Source organism: Indicator indicator, chromosome 10 (genome assembly GCF_027791375.1).
Source record: "Indicator indicator isolate 239-I01 chromosome 10, UM_Iind_1.1, whole genome shotgun sequence".
NCBI classification, from domain to species: domain Eukaryota; kingdom Metazoa; phylum Chordata; class Aves; order Piciformes; family Indicatoridae; genus Indicator; species Indicator indicator.
In genome coordinates, this window is record NC_072019.1 from 11,339,947 (window position 1) to 11,362,775 (window position 22,829).

A 22,829-nucleotide genomic window follows, 5' to 3' on the forward strand; every position below is an offset into this window, starting at 1 on the left:
CAGTGAGGCCTGCTCTTCTATTTTGCCAGCAGGAGTGGTTTAGTCATTATCGGCTTCAGAGCATTTCCACTCTCAGTATATTTCATGTTAAATGGTTCTGGGAGGGTAAGTAAAGGAAGTGGCTGTGCAAAGTCTATTGATGGTTTCTTGGCATAGAGAATGTGAATGATTTGATTTCTGCTGTCTTTGCATCCTGCCTGCTTGAGCAGTGCAAAGGAAACGACAAGGCCCCCACCTCCAGCTGTTGTTACTTTTGACCTACTTAATTCTCACATTGATGGGTCGGAACACCTACCTAGTGGATGTGAGGCTTAACCTGGGAGGGAGTTTATCCAAATAGGGTAAAGAATTTTTTGAAAGAATAATGAGCTTTAACAAGATTGTCAAATTAAGTGAGAATATCTGGTGGTTTACGTCACCTCTCAGTTTAAAGGTAGTGTTTGAGGTTTGGCATTTTGGGAGCTGCTTTTCTTAAGGAAGAAAACTGCCTTGCCTCTCTTGCTCAACTATTGGATGTTCTGTCCTGTTGTGTCTGTCTTGGCATTATCTCCATTTTAAAATGGAGCATGACAGAGGCTGCTCATCTCTCTGGCATGAGGATCTGTCTCAAACTTTGTTGCACCCCAGCAGCAAAATGTGTCAGCGCAGAAGCAAAGCAGCTTTGCTTGTAGAACATGCTCTTGATCTCCATTCACAGTGACCTTCAGGATCACAGAGTGCACAGTGTCCTGCTTGGAAGACTTTATTTCACAGTCACCTTTGTGCTAGGTGACACATCCAGCTAACTAGACGACAGGATACTTTTAGTTCAAAAGTATAATTAACTCTGGATGACAAGAGAGACAGAAGAAGTATCATCTGTGGCTTAGAAGGGGATTTAAAGATGAATGCTGAAAGTCACGGGCAGTGTGACCAGCTTCCAGCGTTAGCATCCACACTATAGAACTCTTGGCTGTCTCAGAAGCAGATTGAAGAAGACTCTCTATCCTGAAATCCTTATGTCCAGGGACAGAGGTGCTGCTGCAACTGCTCAAGCTGAGGAGAATTCTAACTTAATTACTGGAAATTTGGAATGCAAATTACTGATGATCATGGAGATTTAATTTAACTGAAGACTTGTTAGGAATGCTGTATCTGGAACAAGGGCTCCAGGAAACCCTTTTATGAAGAACATAGTATCCCTTTAACACGTGGGAAGTAGGGATAAAAATCTCCCCTGTAACAAAATATGTTACTGTTCAATAGATAAACAACTAACTGAAGTCACTTTGGGAAACCCTAGTCAAGAATATTTCTGAATTATTTATAATTTAATTACATCATTCTGTTTGAGAAATTACATTCTTGATGTAATTGTAACATAGTTCAGGTTCTACTGGAATATTAAATAAAGGTTTTCTTTTGGGTTTAGGGCTTGCTGTTTGGGGTTTTTTTACATTTACTCCTTGTTCTGTCAACTTTGAAGTGTCGTATCATGCTTTGAAGGAGGTAGATGATGAGTTTACATCTAGGGAGCTTGCAGAACATGTACAAAGTATTGCAGTTTCAAAATACACACATTTTTATTTATTAACACTGATATGCAATGTTTACCTATATTTATTACTTAAGTATTTTTCTGTACAGCTGCTATATGAATTTGTTTTCAGTTTCAGTTTTTTCTCAAAACATTCATGGTTGGTTTTTGGATATGAGCCCTTGTACTAGTTGCTTGTCACCATTGAATATTCTTATTTTTAGGAAGCTGAATCTTTTTATATGCCTTTTTATATATATATAGAAATAATGTGGTGTATTTCCCACTGCAACTACTAATAGCCTCTCTACATGTGCATATGGTAAATTATTTTAATCTGCACTTACAGTAATGTACATACAGAATTCACAAGTGCACTTTATATGTAAATTTGCATGATATTTTCCCCCCTTTTGTTTTTTACTCAGTTTGTAATTTTTAAATTCCTTGTTTCTGAATTTCATGAATCCTCTGGTAAGAAGGTGATTCCAACTGCTTCTATATATTTAAAAATCTTTTGATTTGCCAACTTTTTATGCTAATTAGCAGCTGGGGGTAGGAAAGTTTTCATAAGAAGAGTTTAAAGATGATTTAGTAAACCCGTAATGTTATAGTTGAGGACTCGTAAATTGGATCTTGCCTATGGAAATCAGTATCATTGGAATGTGTACAGACTGAAATAGTTTGACCAGCATTACCTGTTGACAAGTGTGGGCCAGGGATAACCTTCTTGATTCTAATTTCCCAAAATCCTTTAATAAACAAAAAAATCACAGTGGACTATATCTAGAGATCATATGTTCTGGGGTGTTATTACAGCTTATTAGTTCACTGCTGTACTTTTTGAACTTCTCCTTGAATGTTTTCTTTACTAATTGCTGTGTTGTTTTGCTGTGTATTGCAGTGTTTCCAACAGCAAATAGTGGTGACAACTAATTTTACTCCAAAAAGTTTTGAATTTTTAATCATCCCTTCAAATGCTTTCCTGTCCACCCAAACATTTCAGAACTTTACTAAATTTCTTTGTTATGTTTAAGAAAATTTGCTGCAAACTTTCTCTTTTGGGCAGTTACTTACAAATCAGACCATGTCCTGAACTATGACTGGATCAGATTCTAAGTTCAGGAGAGCCCTTCTTTGATTTATATTCCCTTGCCTTTGTCTAAGACTTGGATAGGACTCAGTGTCTACTCATTGTATGGGGTCCATGTATAAGACACATAGGAAGTGTTCTTATGTATGAAATTAAATTGTATTTGTACTTTATTGATGTAAGTTCTGTACCCTGAATAAGTTTGACTTCATATGGTCTGAAGACTTCTTCCATTACTACACCAACTCATAGTCAACCCTGCAACACTATTTATTTATTTACATTTTTACCTAGCTTGCCTGCACAAGAAAGTAAGATGGCTTTAAGGGAAAGGCTTTACTTTAGGAATAATAATAATAAAAAATATCAGCAAATTTATGTTCGTGCAACATCTTGACAAATCCATATAAAAGATGCCAATATTTTTTAAACATTTGCGAACATCACTAAGTTGGGGGGTTTTAAATTTCTTGTTTTACAATCTTTAAAAGGAATTCATTCGAATGAGTGTATAAAAATTCATCATAGATAATGGCTGTTAGAAGTTAATCTTCTTTCCTATATCCATTTGCTATATTAAAACACAATTAAATCTAGAAAATTACAAATGTGATTCATTAGCTCTGAGGCATATAACTGCCAGGCAAGCAGCCATGCCAAATCCAGAAGTATTTAGATCTCTTGGTGTTAAAAATAGGCATAGTAAAAATGTCACTAAATCTAAAATAAATCTCTTGTAAAATGTAATTCCATTTAACATGTAATGTTTTGTGATATTGTTGCTTTAGAGTAACATGAGTGTGGACCCATGGTTCATAAATAGCCTTGCAAAGCTTTGTGATGTAATACACAGAGGCCTAAAGCCTAGTCATGTGTAACATGCGTTGTCAAGAAACAGTGTTTCCTGGTAGTCACAGTACTGTTTTTCTTTCTAGGGGGATGCAAAAAGTCTTCTAGCCTCTGAGAATGTAAGCACTGGCCAAAAGTTGGACTTCTCAGATACAATGGTACAGCAGAAGCTGGATGAAATAAAGGACCAAATCAAGCGAGAAATAAGGAAGGAACTTAAAATCAAGGAGGGAGCGGAAAACCTCAGAAAGGTCACAACAGATAAAAAGAACTTGGCATATGTGGACAACATTTTGAAAAAATCGAATAAGAAGTTAGAAGACTTGCATCATAAGTTACAGGAGTTAAATGCACACATTGTTGTAACGGATCCAGAAGATGTTGCAGGTACCGTACGTTATTGTGAATTCAGATTTTTTTCTTCTAGCTTCAATAATCTGTATCCTGTTTCACTTGAAAAAGTCACTGTGGGAATGAGCGAGTCTGTAGCTGGTGAGTTTGCTACTTACGCATACTTGCTTGATTTTATTCACAAATAGGTGTCCAGTCCCTTTGAGTTTTAAATTGTTTTTGTGGGAGTACTATATTTTGCAAGCTGCCTCATGATACTCTGAAAACTAACTTAACATGTACCAGTGCTTTGCTTTCAGTTATTAATATATTAAAATATTTGCTCAATCACTGTTGTATTTCGTAATAGTTTTCCACTACATAAAAGCAAATTTCAGTAGCTCTTCCAGTGACTTTCTCTGAGTTGCACTTTAGGGTCAGCTTTTTATTCTGTGAGTGACAAAAATGATAACCTGTACTTAAGAGCTTTGGTCTCTTTTTAACTTAAATCTAACTTCTACAAATTGTTTTTCTGTTGCACTGTTTATCTGGCTACCTTCTCAAGCATTTCTTCAGTCATTTCCCAGTAAAGCGACCATTTGAAATAGTTTTCACAGAATGTTTGTAATTGTTTTAATTACTATTTTCTGTGGCATGGCAGTGAGTCAATACTAATTCTGAAGTTTTGTTTTTTTTTTTTAAATAACAGGCTTGGTATTTTAGGATGGAATGTTGTGAAAGTAAACAGTCCTTTTTCAGCTTTGTGAATTGACTCAGGAGATACTGCCAACCTGGTCATTTTACATTTTACATTTCACAGGCTCTTGGCAAAAAGTTAACAAATGTTCATCAAAGCTTGGGTAGTAGAATAGAAAACAGCATGATCCTTGTTTAGCAAGGCTGCTTACAGTGAGAATTTATGCAGGTAATGTCAGCAATTCATACTATCTTGCCCTCTTGGCATGCTGCAAGAGCATCAACGTGTCCATGGTGGCCTGCATGGTATTCTCTGTAGTCTCTGCATGTTTTTTTTTTTGCTTTAGATCTTCGTGAGATACAGGAGGCAAAGGAGAGGGGACAGCTGGAGCTAGTGAGGCAAAGTAGTTGCTGCATCATAAAATGGGAATGAACACAATAATGAATGATTCTCAGATAGCCATTCGATGTCTAGTAGACATGAAGCATTCTGTTCCTTGTCAGCTAACGTTTATGAAAATCTGCTTCAGTGTTGACAGTAGTGTGGCTTTTAAAAGAACAGAGAGAGTGGAACAGACAGAAAATTGTATACAAACTGTATACAGACCAAGTGTAAAAGTCTGTGTGGACATAAATTTTTGAAGTTCATCTAATAGTACAATTTGAAAAGTGGATGAGCACAGAATGCTCTTGTTGGAATGTCTCTTAGGCAGTGTACTATTTTAAAGCTATCACAATGAGTTCATGAGCAATATTGTCCTTATGTATGACTCAGGCAATGCAGTAGACCCTAAGAAAGCATGTGCTAGTTCTAAAGAGATGGTTTGCGTACAGAGATCTAAACAATGTTGTTCAGATCTTTGGTACACTTCTGAAAAGGCCAGCAGTGGCCATTGCTTTTGTGATTAGCTGTTAGCAGCCAGGCTCATCTAACTTTGTGTTCAAATACAAGAGACTTCACGAAGGGCTCAAGGGATGAAAGATCAAGGCTGATAGACTAATGTGCTTCTACCTGCTTTTGCTAAACAACTTAGTATTACGTTTTTAACTTTCATTCCATTCAGTGTGTTGTTTTTCAGAGTCTTAATTGTTGAAATATACAAGAAAAAACTTAGCAATTCTACTGAGATCTTACAATCTCTGTATAGTATCACACATCCCGTGGGTGTTCTTGTGTGAGACTCATTTTAACAGAATATATTGCATAACCGTCTGAGGAGGAAGAACGCAACCAAACAAACAAAAAGTAGTCTCAAGTGATCTATAAGCATCCACCCTCCAAAACTGAAATGCTGAAATGCTGTTTGCTTTGTAATTTGCCTGTTCTCTTCCTTATTCATGGTCAGTAATTCATTGTCATTAAACATTTTGTCTTTTTTGAGACCAATGGGTACAAGTCATCTGGGTGACACTCTGATATTTTAATATTAAAGTCTTAGGTTTGACTAAGTATTAGTGAGCTTGGCTTTTGCAATATAAGGTTGGTGATGTGAAACTTCGGACATACCAACTGTGTGGGTATTTGTGTGTGTGTATACATATTCTTATATGTAACAATCAGCAAGTACATAGACATACAGCTCTCAAGATCATTGCCATCTGACAGAAGATACCTCTGAAGAGGTCACACATATCTCAGTTTGGGAATTTTTGCTTTTGCTCTGGATTGACAGTGAGTTTAACTATTTATTATTATTAATAATAATAAATTAATAGTCATAAATGTAGGATCTCCCAAAATAAGTGTATTGTTTCCAGAAGTTAGCTTTATTCTAAGTTACAGCTTTTCACCTCAGCCCACGTTTGACCTTTTTCTGGTTACTTAGTGACAAATTACTTTAAAGAGAGAAGGACGTGGGAAATTTTTAGACTGCAGAGCATGACTGCTGAAAATAATGTAGTGTTCAAGAGCTTTTAGAGTCAAGATCTGTGTTCTCTTTATGCACTTTAATATTTTTGGGAGTGGACCTGGTTTTCTCCTGTCTTTTAGAATATATTGTGTAGGTATTTGCAGGTAAGTAGCAGTCAGGACTGAGATCCATTGAGGTGTAACACTGCAGAATCATTGCCTGCGAGATGATGATCTTTTTGACCTGTCAGATCTGAAGAATTTTCAACTGTTTCTGTTGGCAGGTTGAAAGGTCATTGTGGTAACTTGGAAAAGTAATGTACTCTTTCCTTGTTCCTGTATCTGAAAAGTGGGTGTGAACATATCTTTGTAAAGTGCTCCAGATTGAAAGCTGTAAAATGTGTGCAAGCTGTTGTGACTCCTGCTGTTGCTTATGGTATCAAGCAGTGACTTACATTGCTTTTTTTTTTAACAAACCATGAATTTGTAACTTCTGTTATCAGCATACTGTAATCAATACATGTTAAAACCATTAAATGTAGTGTAAATTAACTGTAGAAATTTTCATTTTAATAACATTTCAAGCAAGTAAAGATTTTTTTTGATGGTGGCTTACCTAGAGCTTAAAGCTTTCAATGTCCTAATGCCATAGGAAATTGTTTTCACAACTATTTGAAGAATTCGTATTAAACCTTAAATAAAAAGTACAGTTTGCCAAAAAGCTGTAATACTGAACATGAGGGTAGATCTGGCAAAGGATGTATGAATCAGAAACAACTTGTGGCGTAACGTAGGTTTGCCTTATATTACGAGGTTGCTGGGGAATCTAGAATTGTTTTAGAAGAGGGACTTTGTACCCAGGTATGCCCTTATCATTCAGTGTATTAGTCATACTAGGGCATGGAATTTTGAAAGTTGTAAGCCAGCACTTAAAAGTGAAGCAGAATGCAACAATATAAAATTCAGTGAGACAAGCCTAGTGACCAATACTACTGAAAATGAGAGCTTTATTTTAATGTATAACGTGGGGATAATTCCTTCAGTCTTAGAAACAAAGAAATCTTCTATCTTGAAAACGTACTTCTACACAGTTGCACAGATGAAATTTAATATTCTTTTCATATGTCTAAAAGGTAGGAGTAGATATTATGATTTTTAATGTGACTCAGTGAGGTGTAAGATTGAAATAGCCTACCTAGAGCAAGTCACTGATTTAATTAGGCATAGAGATGACACGTGGAATATGTATAAATTAGAAAATTAATCTGTTCCATAGAGCTGAAGTAAAGGTGGTTAGGGAGGTGATATGATAGAAGAACCTTTTGAGGGTACTGAGGATACTGCATGAAACATGGAGAACGTGAAATCGAAAAGACAAGCTCATGTCTCTTATTCCATTTGTGTTACTTAAATTCTAAGCTGTCCACTTTACATCAAGTTTGGTAGTGGGGATCTCAAAGAAAATTAAATTATGTTGTTGAAGATTATGACTAGCTGAAAGGGGAGCAGAAGAAACTGTCTAGGGAATTTCTTTGTCCCTACAAATTACTAGGCTAATTTGTCAGACTAATTACTGCAAATTGGTAGAGGTGGCAGCCAAGCTGGTAGAGGTTAGGACATTTTAGACAAGAGATTCCGTCTGCAAGGCTTACATCCATAGGAATTTCATAGTATTGTTTGGGAAGCAATGTCCTGCACTGATTTCATGGAAGTTCTTGAACTTTGATTCAATTTCAATTCAATAATGTCCACTGCTGCCTTGGTCTTTCTGATGACTTTGTTCAAGTGCTGATACCATCATCTGACTCCCTGAGAAAACCCTTATGATGCTTCTTTATTTCCCCCTCCAGCAATTCTTAAACATGCATCACAGGTATTTCTGCTGGATATGACACTGACGAGGCTAACAGCAATTAAACATCCTCAGATGAGATTAAAATTAACTATTTACCAAAGGGCATTTGCTGTTAATTGAGTAGTTTAGCAGCATGTTGCAGTACCATCTGGGAACCCAACTTCAGAAAGTTACATGGAATCCTAGATTGTACACTGAGCTCACTGAAGAAATAGCATGTGGGGAAAAGTTCCCAGAGGACTGAGCACCAGTCTCAGAAGAGTAGAGTTGTGTCACTAATAAATATAATTTAGACAGGAGTGCTGGTAAAAGGCAATTTAGAAGCAAGAAGTTTTTGCTGATGAGCAAGGATTCAAAGTGGAAAAAGTTTCTGGAAGAGTAATGATCCCAGTTAAAATAACATTTCAGAGTGAAAACTGCCGTTGTCCTGATGAAATCCAGATATTTAATAAAATGACATCTGCTAAACCATCATTAGTAACTTAGGCTAATTCATCAGAATATATTGTCATGAAAACAGGACACTGAAGGTGCTGGGGAAACAGCATTGCAGCTTTTCTAGCAGCCTGAAGGTGTGCTAACAAGCCACACAAAACTTATTAGTGTTAGGCTACAAAAGTCATAGCTCAGCAAAACTAGCATGCTAGTTACGTGAAACGAAGTTCACATAGAAATACATCTGTTACTTTATTTGATGGTCACTGTCAAGAAGAAAATGCCTAGGGACACTAATCGATACCCCATCAAAGCTCTTGCTGCCCTGTGTAAAGATGGACTGCAATGCATCCAAAATGGCAAGTCTTGTACTGTCCTTACTGACTAACAAATGGGGCACACTGGAGAATCTCTCATTTTCCCCAGTCCCTACTTACCTACCTGAGTGAAATAGTAATTTGGTATGTGTACTTAACTTGTTTAACGTCAGCCATCTACATAAATCCCACTGATTGTGTTCATGTGGATTAATTTATTACTTATTTGTATTGTGAAGAAGATTTAATGTCCCCAGACAAGAGCTGAGCCCCTCTGTATTGTGCTTTACACAGATTAGGTGAGAGAGAACTAGCCACACCAAAGTGATGACAACCTCAGTAGGCATCATAGAGAAAGGCAAACAGCTAACACAGATGTAGGTTGCAGCGCTGCTGCTAAGATTGTCAGCACTTTCCATAACAGGACCAGTTTGTCTGGTTGATTTAAAACTTCAATTTGAGTTCCCCTATAACAAGCTGCCTCAGGCTGTAGTGAGGTTGAGGGGGAGAAGTCCCTTGGAAAAGCTGTTGGTAAACTTTTTTTTTTTTCCCCTTCCCTTTTCTTTCTTTCTTTAAAAAAAAACTTTAAGAAACCATGTTGCTCTATGTTTGGGAGTTTACAGCAACTATTATGCCTAAAGGCAGAAAATTATTTCTTCCTAGCAATTAGTCCACGGTGTAGAAAAGTTTCCTTTACTGCTACTTACTAATAAAGCATATAGTAGAACTATTTAAACTAAATGGTACAGGCTAGTTTAGGTCCACAAGTACAGACCAACTCTTGAGATGACCCACAGGAAAGTGATGTGGTTACACCATCACAGTGCAGACATGCAAAGGGAGATAATAACAGCTCCCTGGGCAGCCTGAACCATGGTATCTTTAATTAGTCCATGACTTGCAACTTGAGTGTTGCTTTAATGCAAAGGAAGACTGCTTGTGTGCATCTTTAAAAGCTGTGAAAACAGACTTCAGGAGCCCCACAATCTTCCCAGGGATCATCAGAGGGCAGAATCTTAAGTGGTAAACACCTAGATCATAAATCTAAAGTTGTTAAATATTCATTTCTATGATTAATCTGCTTTACAAGAAGACGTGACACTGTGACTTTCAAGTTTCATGTTCTAATTTTGTATAGATTTTTAGGTTGAATGTTAAGACATAAATGAGAGGAGGAAAGCATGTTGTAAATCTTTGTTTTATTAATAACAGATTTAAGGTAAAGGTGTTCAAATGCAGTTTCATGGAGGATCCGTGCCAAAACATTGAGGAGACAATGTATAGAACACACAAGCAATAACACAAACTTCTATTTAAAAATAAAATAAAATCTGGTATTTTCTGTACTACCTTTTTAAGTATTGAGGATGCAGTAAGAGTCTTAAAGTGGCTTGAAATGAAGACTGATTCAACAGCAGAGGAACTTAATATTGTCCTTACATTAAATCTGTCTGTAGCCTCAGCAAAGATCACAGTTTGGGAGGATACTACATAGCAAACTAGAAAATAAAATTTATTTAATTTTCCAAAGTAGTTATCAGAATCTTCTACAGAAGAAATAATGAAATGGCAGATAAGATATCACCTCCCTAGGACACCTCATAATTAATAATTTGTATGTGACTACCATGCCTGTGTTTTTAAATTGAGGAATAATAAATAAAGAACAATTACTTATATATTCTTTCTGTATTTTACATATAATTTATAAGCAACAAATATATAAATAAGGAACTATTATTATTTATAATAATAAATCTGGAGCTTAATCTATCATCATAGTTTTAATTCAAGGAAAATTAATTAAGATTGGGAAAAAAGCCTATAGTACAGGTATTAGGTAAATATTTTTCAGGAGACCAGCTAATGTCATTTGTCTGTAGAGAAGGTGCTCTATCAATTGTTAGGGCAGAAGAAAACAGCAAAAAATCTAATTAGAGTGAACATAATTTATTCTCTTTTACAAAAAAAATTGAAAGATAAGCCATTGGGACTGTAGGAAGGACAGGTAGCTGAAAGGACAGCTGTGCTGAAGATAGTTAAGTACTAGGGAATAGTCTAGTGGCTGCTTATTTACAGTTTGACAGCAGTTTGTGTTGCAGAAGCTGAAATATGGACTAGTGATTAATAGTTGTTTGTTTTTTTTTTTTTTAAGGAGCAGGATAGAAAAATTAAAGAATTTGACTATATAATTTGATAACACTAACTTGCATTCCATTAAATTAGTCCATCAAGATGGAGATCCAAACACAGTAATACAATCAAACTAATAAAGCTTTATCCTTCCCACAGATCACAACCGTTCAATAACGTCACTAGCTATATATCCAGTTATCCCAGAATTTTGTTAGATTCTAGAGCAAAAATCATTCATCTTTATGACTAGGAAAAAGGGTCAGTTTATCCGTTCTCCGTATTGTCATGAAATGTCTGCAGTGTTCATGCTAGAATTAATGAGGACCTATTTAATATCTCTATTTAGACCATGCTTACTGATATTGAATGTTATTGTCCAGGCTTGTTTGGGTTTCAAACACTTAGATTTAAAATCAAGGGTGTAAAACAGTTACCAAAAACCTGCATTTTTAATTGACTCAAGACATTCCAGAAGAAATAAATCTCCTTTGAAACTAAAATAACCTAGCTGCAAACCTGCCTATTTTACCACTCCCGGAAGTGATTCATGTGAATTAGGACATGTGTAGGAGTCACCGGGCTTTCGTGAGGCTTTTCATGTTAAGACGCATTTGCAGCACTGTTACAAAGTAGCTCTGGATGGGAGAGTCAGTCTTAAGTATGATGTCCCAGCTTTGTTTAACCTATAACAAAAGAGTAGACGTTAGGATGTTCTGCAGGGAAGAGGTTTGGGGGTTTCATCTTCTTTTCTTTTCTGCACGCATTACATTTTACCTTTAATTCCCAGATTGTCCTAGAACTCCTGATACTCCAAACAGCGATCCTCGTTTTCCTACTAACAACAGATTGATGGCCTTAAAGAAGCAATTGGATATAGAACTGAAGGTAAAACAGGGAGCAGAAAATATGATACAGATGTACTCAAACGGTTCTTCAAAGGTAAGGCTTTGGAATGCTTAAAGACCATGAAATGACTGGATTCTTATATTGCTGTGGTGTGAATGTACAATGTATAAATAGCGTGCAACTTCAGTAGCTTTAGTTTGGGGTGTATTTTTATTAAATAGTTACATGTCAAATCCAAATTACTACAAATTACTATGTTTTGTTGTGGTTTGATATCCCCTCAAGTGATTGTTTTATCAATTTGTCCCCATGCAGTTCAACCTAAATAACAAATCCGGCTTACTAAATTTAGTACATCTAGTAATCTTTGATTATGCGTGATTCACTTAGCAGCAAAGCTTGGTATAGCACTGACTGCTATCTGATGCTTTTCTGCACAGAAAAAAATAAAAACAAAACAAAAAAACCCCAACCAAACAAAACCCAACATGAGATTAAAGTTGTACTAGGCATGATAATTATGCAAAAGGCAGCATTACAGAATATGCTTCTGAAATGGTCACCTAGTTGTCGTGTCCAATACTTGTTTTAATAAGATGTGCATAATATTCTGATAGTGTTGTAATCTGCATTAGTACACATGCACATAAAATACATATTATTTTTTTTAAATTTTTTAATAGAAGTGTGGCATTCTAGAGAAATTAAAATTAAAGCCACACTTATTTCTAGATCTGAATTTTTAAGCACAAGCTCGCTCATCTTCACAGAACCAGAAATTCTCCAAGGAGGTAGGGGAGAAAGCATGTACTAAACCCTAAATGGGTTTGACATACTACATTGTCCTAACTATGTAATAAAATCCATCACGCTCTAAGAATTCCTTAACTCAACTGAAAATCTTTTAAATGAAGAAAAGAAGAAAATAAAATATTAAACAAAAAAAAGGCCAAACAAAAAACAGGAACAACAAAACCCAAGAACACCACACACACGCATATTTGAGGAGTGTAAGGGAATTATGAGTGTCAAATGAGGAAAAAAGGGAGGGATTTTCTACATACCTGCCCCTTCACCCTTCATTAGTTACTCCTTTACTTCATTAGTTAATCTACTTTACTTTTAGGAAGTAAACCAAGAGGAAACACAAAGTATAGATGTGACAAATACCCATGTAGTAGTTCAGTTAGATGTTTCAGTGTCCAGACAATAGTAAACTAAATTGAAATCTAAGTTTTTAACTGGCTGAGCCAACACCTAGCTACATCAGTGACCTGATTAAAAAGCAGTGTTTGAAGAGTATACATCTGTGAATTGCATTGGTACCCCTTATAACTGATACTAAGCAGAAAGTGTTGGACAGGAACTTTGTTTCTGCTTTATGAATTTCTGCTAGGGACTAGTGGAGAGGCAGATTACTTTGTACCTGCCTAGTGCATTGCTTTTTTTTACCTTGAAAAAAAATACAGCAAATGCTGCTCAGTCCCAGAAAAATTAGTTTAGACTTCATGAACTGTAGGTATCATCAAGCTCATTCTGTCCTAGGAGAACGTTTGGTGAATCAGCTGGTACTTTGGTAGCCTTATCTAAAGGTGACCTGCAACCTACTAGCCTGGAGCAGATGGAAGAAATATTTGAAGTGCACCTTATGACTAAGGGCCTGGGAATGCTGTCTGTGCAGCCCATTCCCTAAGCTCTTGGAAACCCTGGAGTCTGTATCCTCTGGGGCCATGTACTTAGCATTAGGTACATTTAAAAATAATAATCAGCTGACCCAAATGGATCAAAAGACATACATTAATTAGGTTCCTTATAAACCCTCAGTAAGTAACCTTGTAACAGCCTGAAAAAACGTAACTAAACACTCAGGCTGTAATATTAAACATTGTTAGCAGGCTTTGATCAGACTAGATAGAAAGGATAAATTCTGGCTTGCTTTGTGACTGAGGCGTGTAATTAAAATTGATGATTGAATCTTGTATTTGCAATCAGTAAATGCTTAAATCAGCCTACCAGATTGGGTGTATATAGTAACTAGGCTGGGAAGAGCAAGCTGGAAAACACAAAAACACTGCCAGCTGCTTCAACAAACAGGACAGGAATGGTGCGTATTCCTTCTCTTATAATCTTAATACTCAGTACTGAGTTAATTTCACAGGTTTAAGATGTAGGCTTGAGCATGGTGATTGTGTTTTTTTAAAAGCAGTGCTTAAAACAACTCAAGTGTCAGGATGAAGTGGGCAAAAGGGGCAGAAATTTTCCAGTTTGAATCCAACCCCAGTGCTTTTGTGACCTGTATTCAAGTATCCTATATGATCTAATTTCAAAGTTTTGTTGTATTATTTTCTAGACCTCAATTTAATGGAGAGAGGTCATTGTTCCATAAAAATTAAAAAGCAGGCTGTTAATAGTAATAAAACTCATCATCTCATAGGAAGATTTTCCCTTTCTACTTCCTTCTACTTGCTTCAGCAACATTCAGCCTAACCTATTTGGACTGAAGACTCTTTTTGAGATATCGATCATCTTTCCTTGGACTTATGTGGATTCTCTAAGATCCCATGACAGCTTTGCAGACAAGTTTTACAGGCACTGTCAGTTCTTCTGTGCTCAGGAGATGCCCTGAAATACTTCATATTCAGCCTCCAACACTAAAAGAGCTGCTGAGTGTAACACATTCATTTTGATTCTCAAGACGGGGTTTTCTGTCTCTTGAAAACACAAGGATGTCTCTCTAATCCTGAGTTACCTCCATTCTACGCTTTGAAGGGCTAATGTTGCCCCTGAGCAAACAAATTGATTGCAGTAAGAAGATACGAGGGACAATCAAGAGCAGCAAGATCAAAAATAAATCTTTATGGATCAGAACAATGGATGGATAAGGTTTAATATACTATTCTTGTAATCTGTTACTTAGATCCTATACTCTACCACAGGCAGTAGTTATTGCAAAAATTGACATTTGTATTTGAGAAGGCGATTATTTAGGAAATTCAGTATATTCATTGAATAATTGGATAGCTAACATGGAATCTTAAAGTAAGAAAACTAGTGGTACCTCTCTGAAATGTCAATACTGAAATTTAAACCCAAGAGTTCTGAAACTATGGTATGCAGAGGGAGCACAATCTCTCCCCATGAAACCAAAGCCTTTTTTATGTGTATAAATTGGCGCATCTACCCTGCAGAACATTAAAATATCCGAGTGAATAATACATTAGGCACAAGGAGCTCTATAAAGATAAATAACTATCTTTTCAACAGGTTGATTTTTCTCACAGTATATTTCATGCTTCCAGTTTTTCTAGTTCTTGGTATCTGTACCTACACTGCAGTTCTTTGTCTTGGTTGTGGTAAGGGGAAGAATTGAATTTCTGTAACTTTTAAAATAATTGATAACTTCATTATAAAATTAAAAATATAAGTATAAACCATGTCCATGGGAAAATAACATTTATGAGGTTATAGAGTGGCTACAAAATGAGTTAACTAAAATACCCCTTAAGCAATACCAACTGTGATGTTCATCTACACAGACTACTGTGATTGATTGGTAGTGCATAGACAGGACAAATAGACTGCCTTAAACTTCCTTATACCCTGTTTTCTTTTGTTGCTGCTGCAAGTCAGATCACCTTTAAGTTACCTGGTAACTGACAGAATATACAGAGCGAGCCATGCAGCAGCCTTAGAAGCACATGGACAGTTCCACATGAAGAACATTTGATAATCCATTTTAAGTCAGAACTCCAGTAGCTGGAGGACAGAAAAGGGTATACCTGAGAAATGTGTGGCTGGCTGGCTGCACTCCTGACCATGAAATGGTATTCTCAGTTTGTAAGCATCTTCAGAAATGTTCTCTTTTGAACAGCTTCTTGTGTTACTGCTTTTTTTAAAAAAAAGTTAGCTCAGTTAGTTAGCTAGAAAGAATTATACTTTGAGTTGCTGATGAAATAGGTAATGAAATAACCCTCATCTATCGTGTATTTAATGCAAAAAAACTTCAGCTTTAATTTGCTCAGAAAAACGTGCTGCAGGCTTTTTTGTAGTGTACTACATAAACTAACTTCGTATTTCTAATTTCAAGATTGAAAATCAGCTCATGTAAATCGGTGCAATGATTTTTATGTGAACCTAGTCTAGGAAATATGTTTAATAATAGAGGTCTTGTCATACTTACAGTACATCTGAGTCATTGTACAGAGGGTGGAGGTATTTTGCACTTAATATCTTGTCCTTTCTTTAGTATCAGCTGACAACACATTAATTTACACATGTAATGTTGCTAGATCGTGCCTCCTTTATTCAGCTTTAAACAGATGTAGTTTCCATGGGAGTGGCTTTTAGTCTTTAATCAGAACGTGCCTCTGTCCTAACTTAATTTCCAGTAATATTCTAATGTAGTTAGTTGATTTGCTCTACCAAATGAACCACACAGATTCAATTCTTGTTCCTAAAGTGTGTGAGTTTTGAAGTTTTCAGTTTGGTTTGCTCCATGAAAGTTTACAATTTTAACTTATTTGTTCATTTCTTTTAATAGGATCGAAAACTTCTTGCCACAGCTCAACAGATGCTCCAGGACAGCAAGACAAAAATAGAAGTTATAAGGATGCAGATTCTTCAGGCAGTCCAGACCAATGAGTTGGCCTTTGATAATGGTGATGGAGTAGAAAGGAAATAGAAATTGTTATTGTCAGAATGCCATGTAGATATGTACCCATATGCACACAGAATTATAGTAAACTTCTAGTAGGAAGGTTATATAAAGCTTCATGGACAAAAAATAGTTGCAGACTAGGCACACTTGCACATGGAGTGTGTTTGAAAGCCAAATATATCTAACTTGAAGCAAAATACCATGAGCTTCATAAAGAAAAATACCTCTTCTCATCATCTTTTTTATATTGTATGCAGTCCATTTTTGCTTTGTGGTCTTCCTTTTGCTTCCATTTATGCTTTTTTTTTTTTTTTTGTCTTAAGAATAACTAGTAATTTCTTATAAAGCATAGAATCTTTTTATTATCCTAAAAAAAATATCTGACACAGGTACCAAACCTGCTCATCATACTTAAATAGCTTGCCCTTACTATTACTAATGGGAGTACAGATGGAGGTGAAGTTTTGCTGGCTTTATGGGTGTTTAGTCTAGATTGAGCAGTAAACAACTATTTTAAAAACAACCAAAAATCAGTATTTTTAAAACAACCTGACTTGAAATACCCATGCTGCATTTCATAGGTAGCTCTAAACATGAATTTCTTTGGAAATCTTTAACCACATAAATAAATACCCCTGAGCTATAATGGTGCGAGTGTACTGTGGAATTGTGGGCATATTGGTACATCTCTAGGTCTTGAACTTCATTTATACACATTTCTGAGTACTGAAGTTGTATAATGATGCTTGTAATTAGGGCCTGGATATACCCTAGATAACGAAAAACTTGTGTGTGTTTTGTTTTGCAGGGTGGGGGTTGATTTTCTTTGTTTGCTTTTACACTTAAAACACTTCTGACTTTTTTTTAACACCATCTTAGCACACGGGTTATGTGTTCCATTGGTTCAAAAGAAAAAGAAAAATGTTCAAGCTTGAACAGGCTTTAAAATGCCTTTTCATGTTTCTAATGCTCTTAGAGCTTTGAATGGAAAGGAATACATCCAGGAAACTTTCCAATTCTGTTTAGGAAATCTAAACACTCTAAGAAGTGGACATTAGAATAGTTAACTCAAACCATTTGGAGAAGGCAATGAATGTATGGGGCCTCTTGCATTCTCTGTGCTGGCAGAGACCAGGTACCCTGGGATTTCATGTGAAGCAGGAGAATTATAAGAAACCAATCAGGGACCTACTTAGCTAAAGGGTGGTTTGAAAGATCAATCTGCAGAGCATGGTTCAGAAATGTGGAAGTCTCAAAACCTCCTTAACAGCTAAATATTTGGGGGATTTGGCTTTTGTGCCTTAACTCCCCTGAAGACATGCATCCTCTGGCAATTACAGCTCCTCAAGGAGTAGGATCTGTTTATTGGACTGAGGCCCTGATCAGTGATTTCCTCCTTCAAATGCAGATGCTTAAAATTTGACTGTTGCTTTTATGGTGTACTTCAAGCTTCTCTTTGTACTACCAAATCTACATCTTTCACTCTTTTTTAATTTTTTTTTCTCCTTCTTTTCTATCGTCCTCTCTGTTTATATGGGGGAAGAAGGGTTGATACTGAAGAAACTGAACATGGGTGTGGTCTTCAATGAAGATTGCTTGTTTATATCTCTTTGCAGCAAAACCTGTGATAAGCCCTCTTGAGCTCCGAATGGAAGAATTACGGCATCATTTTAGGATAGAGTATGCTGTAGCAGAAGGTGCAAAAAATGTGATGAAATTACTTGGATCTGGGAAAGTTACCGACAGGAAAGCACTTTCAGAAGTAATTTACACCCTTACAGTTTCTGATACTTTATTTTAAATACTCTTTCATGAAAAAAAAAAATACATTTTTCAAATTTTTTATTTTATTTTTGAAAAGGCACAAGCAAGATTTAATGAATCAAGCCAGAAGTTGGACCTCTTGAGGTATTCACTGGAACAGAGATTGAATGAACTTCCTAAAAACCATCCCAAAAGCAGTATTATTATAGAGGAGCTTTCATTGGTCTCTTCACCCACATTAAGTCCTCGTCAAAGTGTAATATCTACTCAAAACCAGTACAGTACACTGTCCAAACCAGCAGCTTTAACAGGTATGATTTATGGAGCTTTTCTTATTCTGTTAAATGGTTTAAAACAAGTCTTTAATGCCAACGTTGTTTCTTTCTGGACATATTTAATTGTTGTTCTCTTCCTAGACAAAGGCATTTAGAATTACCAAGTGTCAATGCACCCAAAAAATGCAGATAAGTTTCTTTGATTTATGTGACTTCTTATAATCCTGTTGAAAAAGTGAAGTTTGGGGCTTAAGTTAGGCCACTAGGGAAAAACATTATTAGCATTCATCTTTAGATTATCAAGCACATTAAAGGGTAGGTAAGTGCCATTGTCCCCATTTTACAGATGGGGAAACTGAGGTGCAGAAGGGGTAAGTGACTTGCCCTTGTCATACAAGTCAATGGCAGAGCTGGAGATAGGCACCTAGCTTTTCTCCCAGTCCCTGTTTTACCCACTGGATCACACTGACTTCCTAGAAGGTGAGATCTATGCTACCAAAACATGGATTGCATAGCTAAACCAGACAAGGAGATCCTGACAAACACGCATGGAACTATTGAAGCCTCTCCTTATTGCTGTGAATTGCTTTCCTTGCAATTAAATGTGAAAATTCTTGGGCTTATTTTGTTTTTAGAAACTTAGCATACTGTAAGAGAACAGTACGTTTATACATGAATATAAGGCTTAGGAACTTCTCATAGTTTGGGTTCACCTGGAATTGTTGTCTTTCATTGGAACTGTTTCAAGAGATGAGCCATACTTTAACAAAGCTTTTAAATACTAGGTTCTTAGTGTTTTTAAGAAAAAAACAAATACTCCTGACTACTTGGGGGTATGTTGGTTTACTAAATTTATTTAACAAGTAGTCGTACAAGAATTACTAGTACAGATAGTTCGGGGGTTTTGTTTTGTTTCCTCAAACCTTTTACTCATAACTATTAAACCAACTTGAACAGAGTAAGTTTACTACAAAACCAAAGTGTAATTCAAATGTTCTTTTTAGCTGTACACATATAACTGAAACCAGAACTGTGTTTTGAAGTACTGTGGTGTTGTGTGTTAAAACAAAAAGAGGAACTCTTCTGTTGAGTTGCAGTAATAAAATGGAGTGAGTCTTCTTGTCTACCATTTTGGTTCGGTAAGACAAATAGCAAAGGGTAAAAAGCATTCAGGACTTCAGGACTTGTAAAGTTGCAGAATGGTAAGGGTAACTTCTTTTCATATGGAATCTCAAATGACCAGTGACTGTGGGCACAATTCTGTATTATGCCTTGATTTTAAAACAGCTCTTTTTTAAATCATTATTCTTTTCCTGTAATACAGGATACATTATAGGGACAAATAATTCCTCTTAAGCTGTGATTTAATGACACATATGAACAGTTTCTGATAGGAGTTATCAAAGCAGAGCTACATGCTTGTGAAGTAGTTAGTAGTTTCACTTTCATATTGGTTATACAAAGCTTTTGTGTTGATCTAGATTTGAGCAGTGCCTTCTGTCTGCCTCTTAACATCTTGTGAAAACTAGATTACTGTTACTGTCATGCTTTTGAAAGTGTATCAGCAGAACTTTCTGATAAGCATTCATGCCTTTTACAAGATGCCTTTCTGCTTTTTTAATTTTTTCCTTTTTTTGCTAAGCAGAGTTTGGGAATGAAGTATTCTTTCAACCTGTTTCAGGAGCCAATAGCATCTCTTTGTCTTCATAGCCTAATGCTCAGCTGTCACTTAAGAGCTGTTGGTTCCCTACAGGATGGAATTTCTTCTCAGACTGGTTTCTTGGTGCCTGTTCTGTGCCCTATAATGTTGCCAGACCATTTTTAGGTCAAGTCTGACTTAAGCTTACGTTACAAAAGAGCGCTCTAAAGTTTCACGGTTAAGTACATTTGTTCTCAGGACATTTCTATCAGACAGTATGATTATGAACGGGCTGGTTTCACCACTTCTAATAGTTAATTTTGTTAGTGTTAAGTGGTGTTGCAGTTTTACAGATGCTATCAAGTACAGGATGAGGTGAACTTACCGTTCTTGTAACCATCTGTGGTACTCGGATGTTTCTGTGCTGCTGGAGGAAACTCTTAAATTAGAAGAGCAGCCTCTATCCCTCATTTGGTTAAAGCAGATTTTTGAAGAGTAGTTTCTTGTGTCAGCTTTAAAATAAATCCAAATTCTGTCAAGTTAGAACAATTCAATGATTTTAAATTATGTACTGACTCAAGTTTGACTTCAAGGACACAGCAGGCAAATGTGATTTCTGAATGTACCCTAAACAAATTTGTGGTCTCAATAGTCAGTGTGTTTGTTTTAATTACAAAAGCAATGTATCCATTGGTTATATAAAACTCATAAGAAATTGTTATTGTCTCATCAGCAAGATCCATCTTTTTAATAAGAAACTTGACATTTTTCGTCTTAAAAAGTGATGTTTCTTACAATTTAAACCCAGTCAGTTTGATTCAATTCTGACGTATAGAACAGAAACTTCTATTTTGTGCTATTTTGGTGTTACTCCTTGAGTCTCATGCATTTGACTTTTAATGTTGGGGTTTTTTTCAGTATATTTGTCTGTCTTATATCTGTCTTTCAATGTCATCTGATATTTCTGTTAATACCCTGCAGGGGTTGCAGTGTGAGCCATTACCATGAATGGATCAGTAATCATTCACTTTGTTTACTTAAGAACAGAAATCCTTGAAAAGTCATTGTCTGTCTTGTTCTAGGTACCCTGGAAGTTAGACTAATGGGCTGCCAAGATATTTTGGAAAACGTTCCTGGTCGATCAAAAACCACATCCATTGCGCTGCCTGGTTGGAGTCCAAATGAAGCCAGATCAACTTTCATGAGAACCAGTAAAAGTAAAACTGGGAGCAGTCGAAACCTTCTGAAAACTGACGACTTGTCCAGTTCAGTATACTTCTATTATTCATATCTTTTATTTACATTTTTATGTCCATGCTGTGTTCTGTAATTTAAAATATTACATAGATTTGAAGCTTTAAACATGTGTTTCTTCATCTGCTGTTCAAGATAAAAAGAAACAAAAACAAACCCGCACTGTTATGCCCATAAAAACCAATTAAATATGAGATTATATTTTTAAGGCAAACTTACTGAAGATTTTTTTGTTTGTGGAAAATCCTCTTAAAGATTTAAGCTGAGTTTGTGTACTTTACTTACAGATGAAGTCTGTGCTGTACTGAAGCTGGATAACACTGTGGCTGGTCAGACTAGCTGGAAACCTATTTCAAATCAGTCATGGGATCAGAAATTTACACTGGAACTAGACAGGGTAAAAATGCAGTCTTGTGCAGATCCATTTCACGTTACCTTTTTTTCTTTTTCTTTTTCTTTTTTTTTTTTTTTTTTTTTTTACTGTTGTGACTATGATTGAATTTCATGTGTGCAAATATTCTCATCCTTAACAGAATGAGCTCCCTGGGGTTAAGCTGCTATGCTAGGTTGGCATTCTAAAGATTTTACCTTTGCTAGCCTACAAACTGACATGATAATCCAAGATTTAACACTTAGCATCTTTTTTCACCTGCTTAAATTTTTATTAGGGTCCTCTTCTCATTATTTATCAACAAATTGTAATATCAGATGCGGTTTGGATAATTTGGTAAAGCTATTTCATAGAACTTTTACAGTGCTTCTGTGTGTTCTCATGTGAAGCTGATCGATTCTTTCAACAATAGTAAATAAACTAATAGTTCTTTCTTGAAACTTCAAATGTGACTTGGAGGATGCAAATACCAAAATTATACTCAAATATTTCTTTCCTCCCCCTTTTTGAAGAGAATTTATGTTACATAGGTTTAATCAAGCATTTGCTTTTTAGATACGTGATAGTCATAGAATTTTAAGGTACAAGAGTTCTTGCTTTATTTCCCATCAATATTTGAAATAAACCCCAAAAAAATTACATTTTAGGAGACTAAATGTCATCTCCAGCATGTAGTTAAAACAAATGAGAACACACACACACACACAAAAAAAAAAAGCCACCTTCCTGTTTTTGCTCTCTCCCCACGGAGCCCCACCCCTCTGAGCCCCAGACTAGATTCCGTCCATCTAGGAAGGAAGTAGTTTTAGACTTGCGGGTAGAGAAATTCAACTTCTGGTTAGGAGTAGTGAGAACAACACTGGCAGCTGTGGAGTACTAAGGCCTTCATTATTCTCAGATCAAGACTAGAAATAGTCCAAGTTGAGT

General features: G+C 36.1%; 1 protein-coding gene across 1 annotated transcript in view; it reads left to right on the plus strand.

The window, feature by feature from the left end:
- PKN2 (protein kinase N2) overlaps nt 1-22,829 on the plus strand; it is a 54,160-nt gene that overhangs the window by 19,349 nt on the left and 11,982 nt on the right. Inside the window, exons 2-8 of the mRNA XM_054383905.1 lie at nt 3,545-3,845; nt 11,864-12,015; nt 16,463-16,580; nt 18,196-18,341; nt 18,441-18,654; nt 21,340-21,522; nt 21,799-21,908. Coding sequence (XP_054239880.1) covers nt 3,614-3,845; nt 11,864-12,015; nt 16,463-16,580; nt 18,196-18,341; nt 18,441-18,654; nt 21,340-21,522; nt 21,799-21,908 — 1,155 coding nt within the window. The 5' untranslated portion in view covers nt 3,545-3,613. The remainder of the gene's footprint in view (nt 1-3,544; nt 3,846-11,863; nt 12,016-16,462; nt 16,581-18,195; nt 18,342-18,440; nt 18,655-21,339; nt 21,523-21,798; nt 21,909-22,829) is intronic.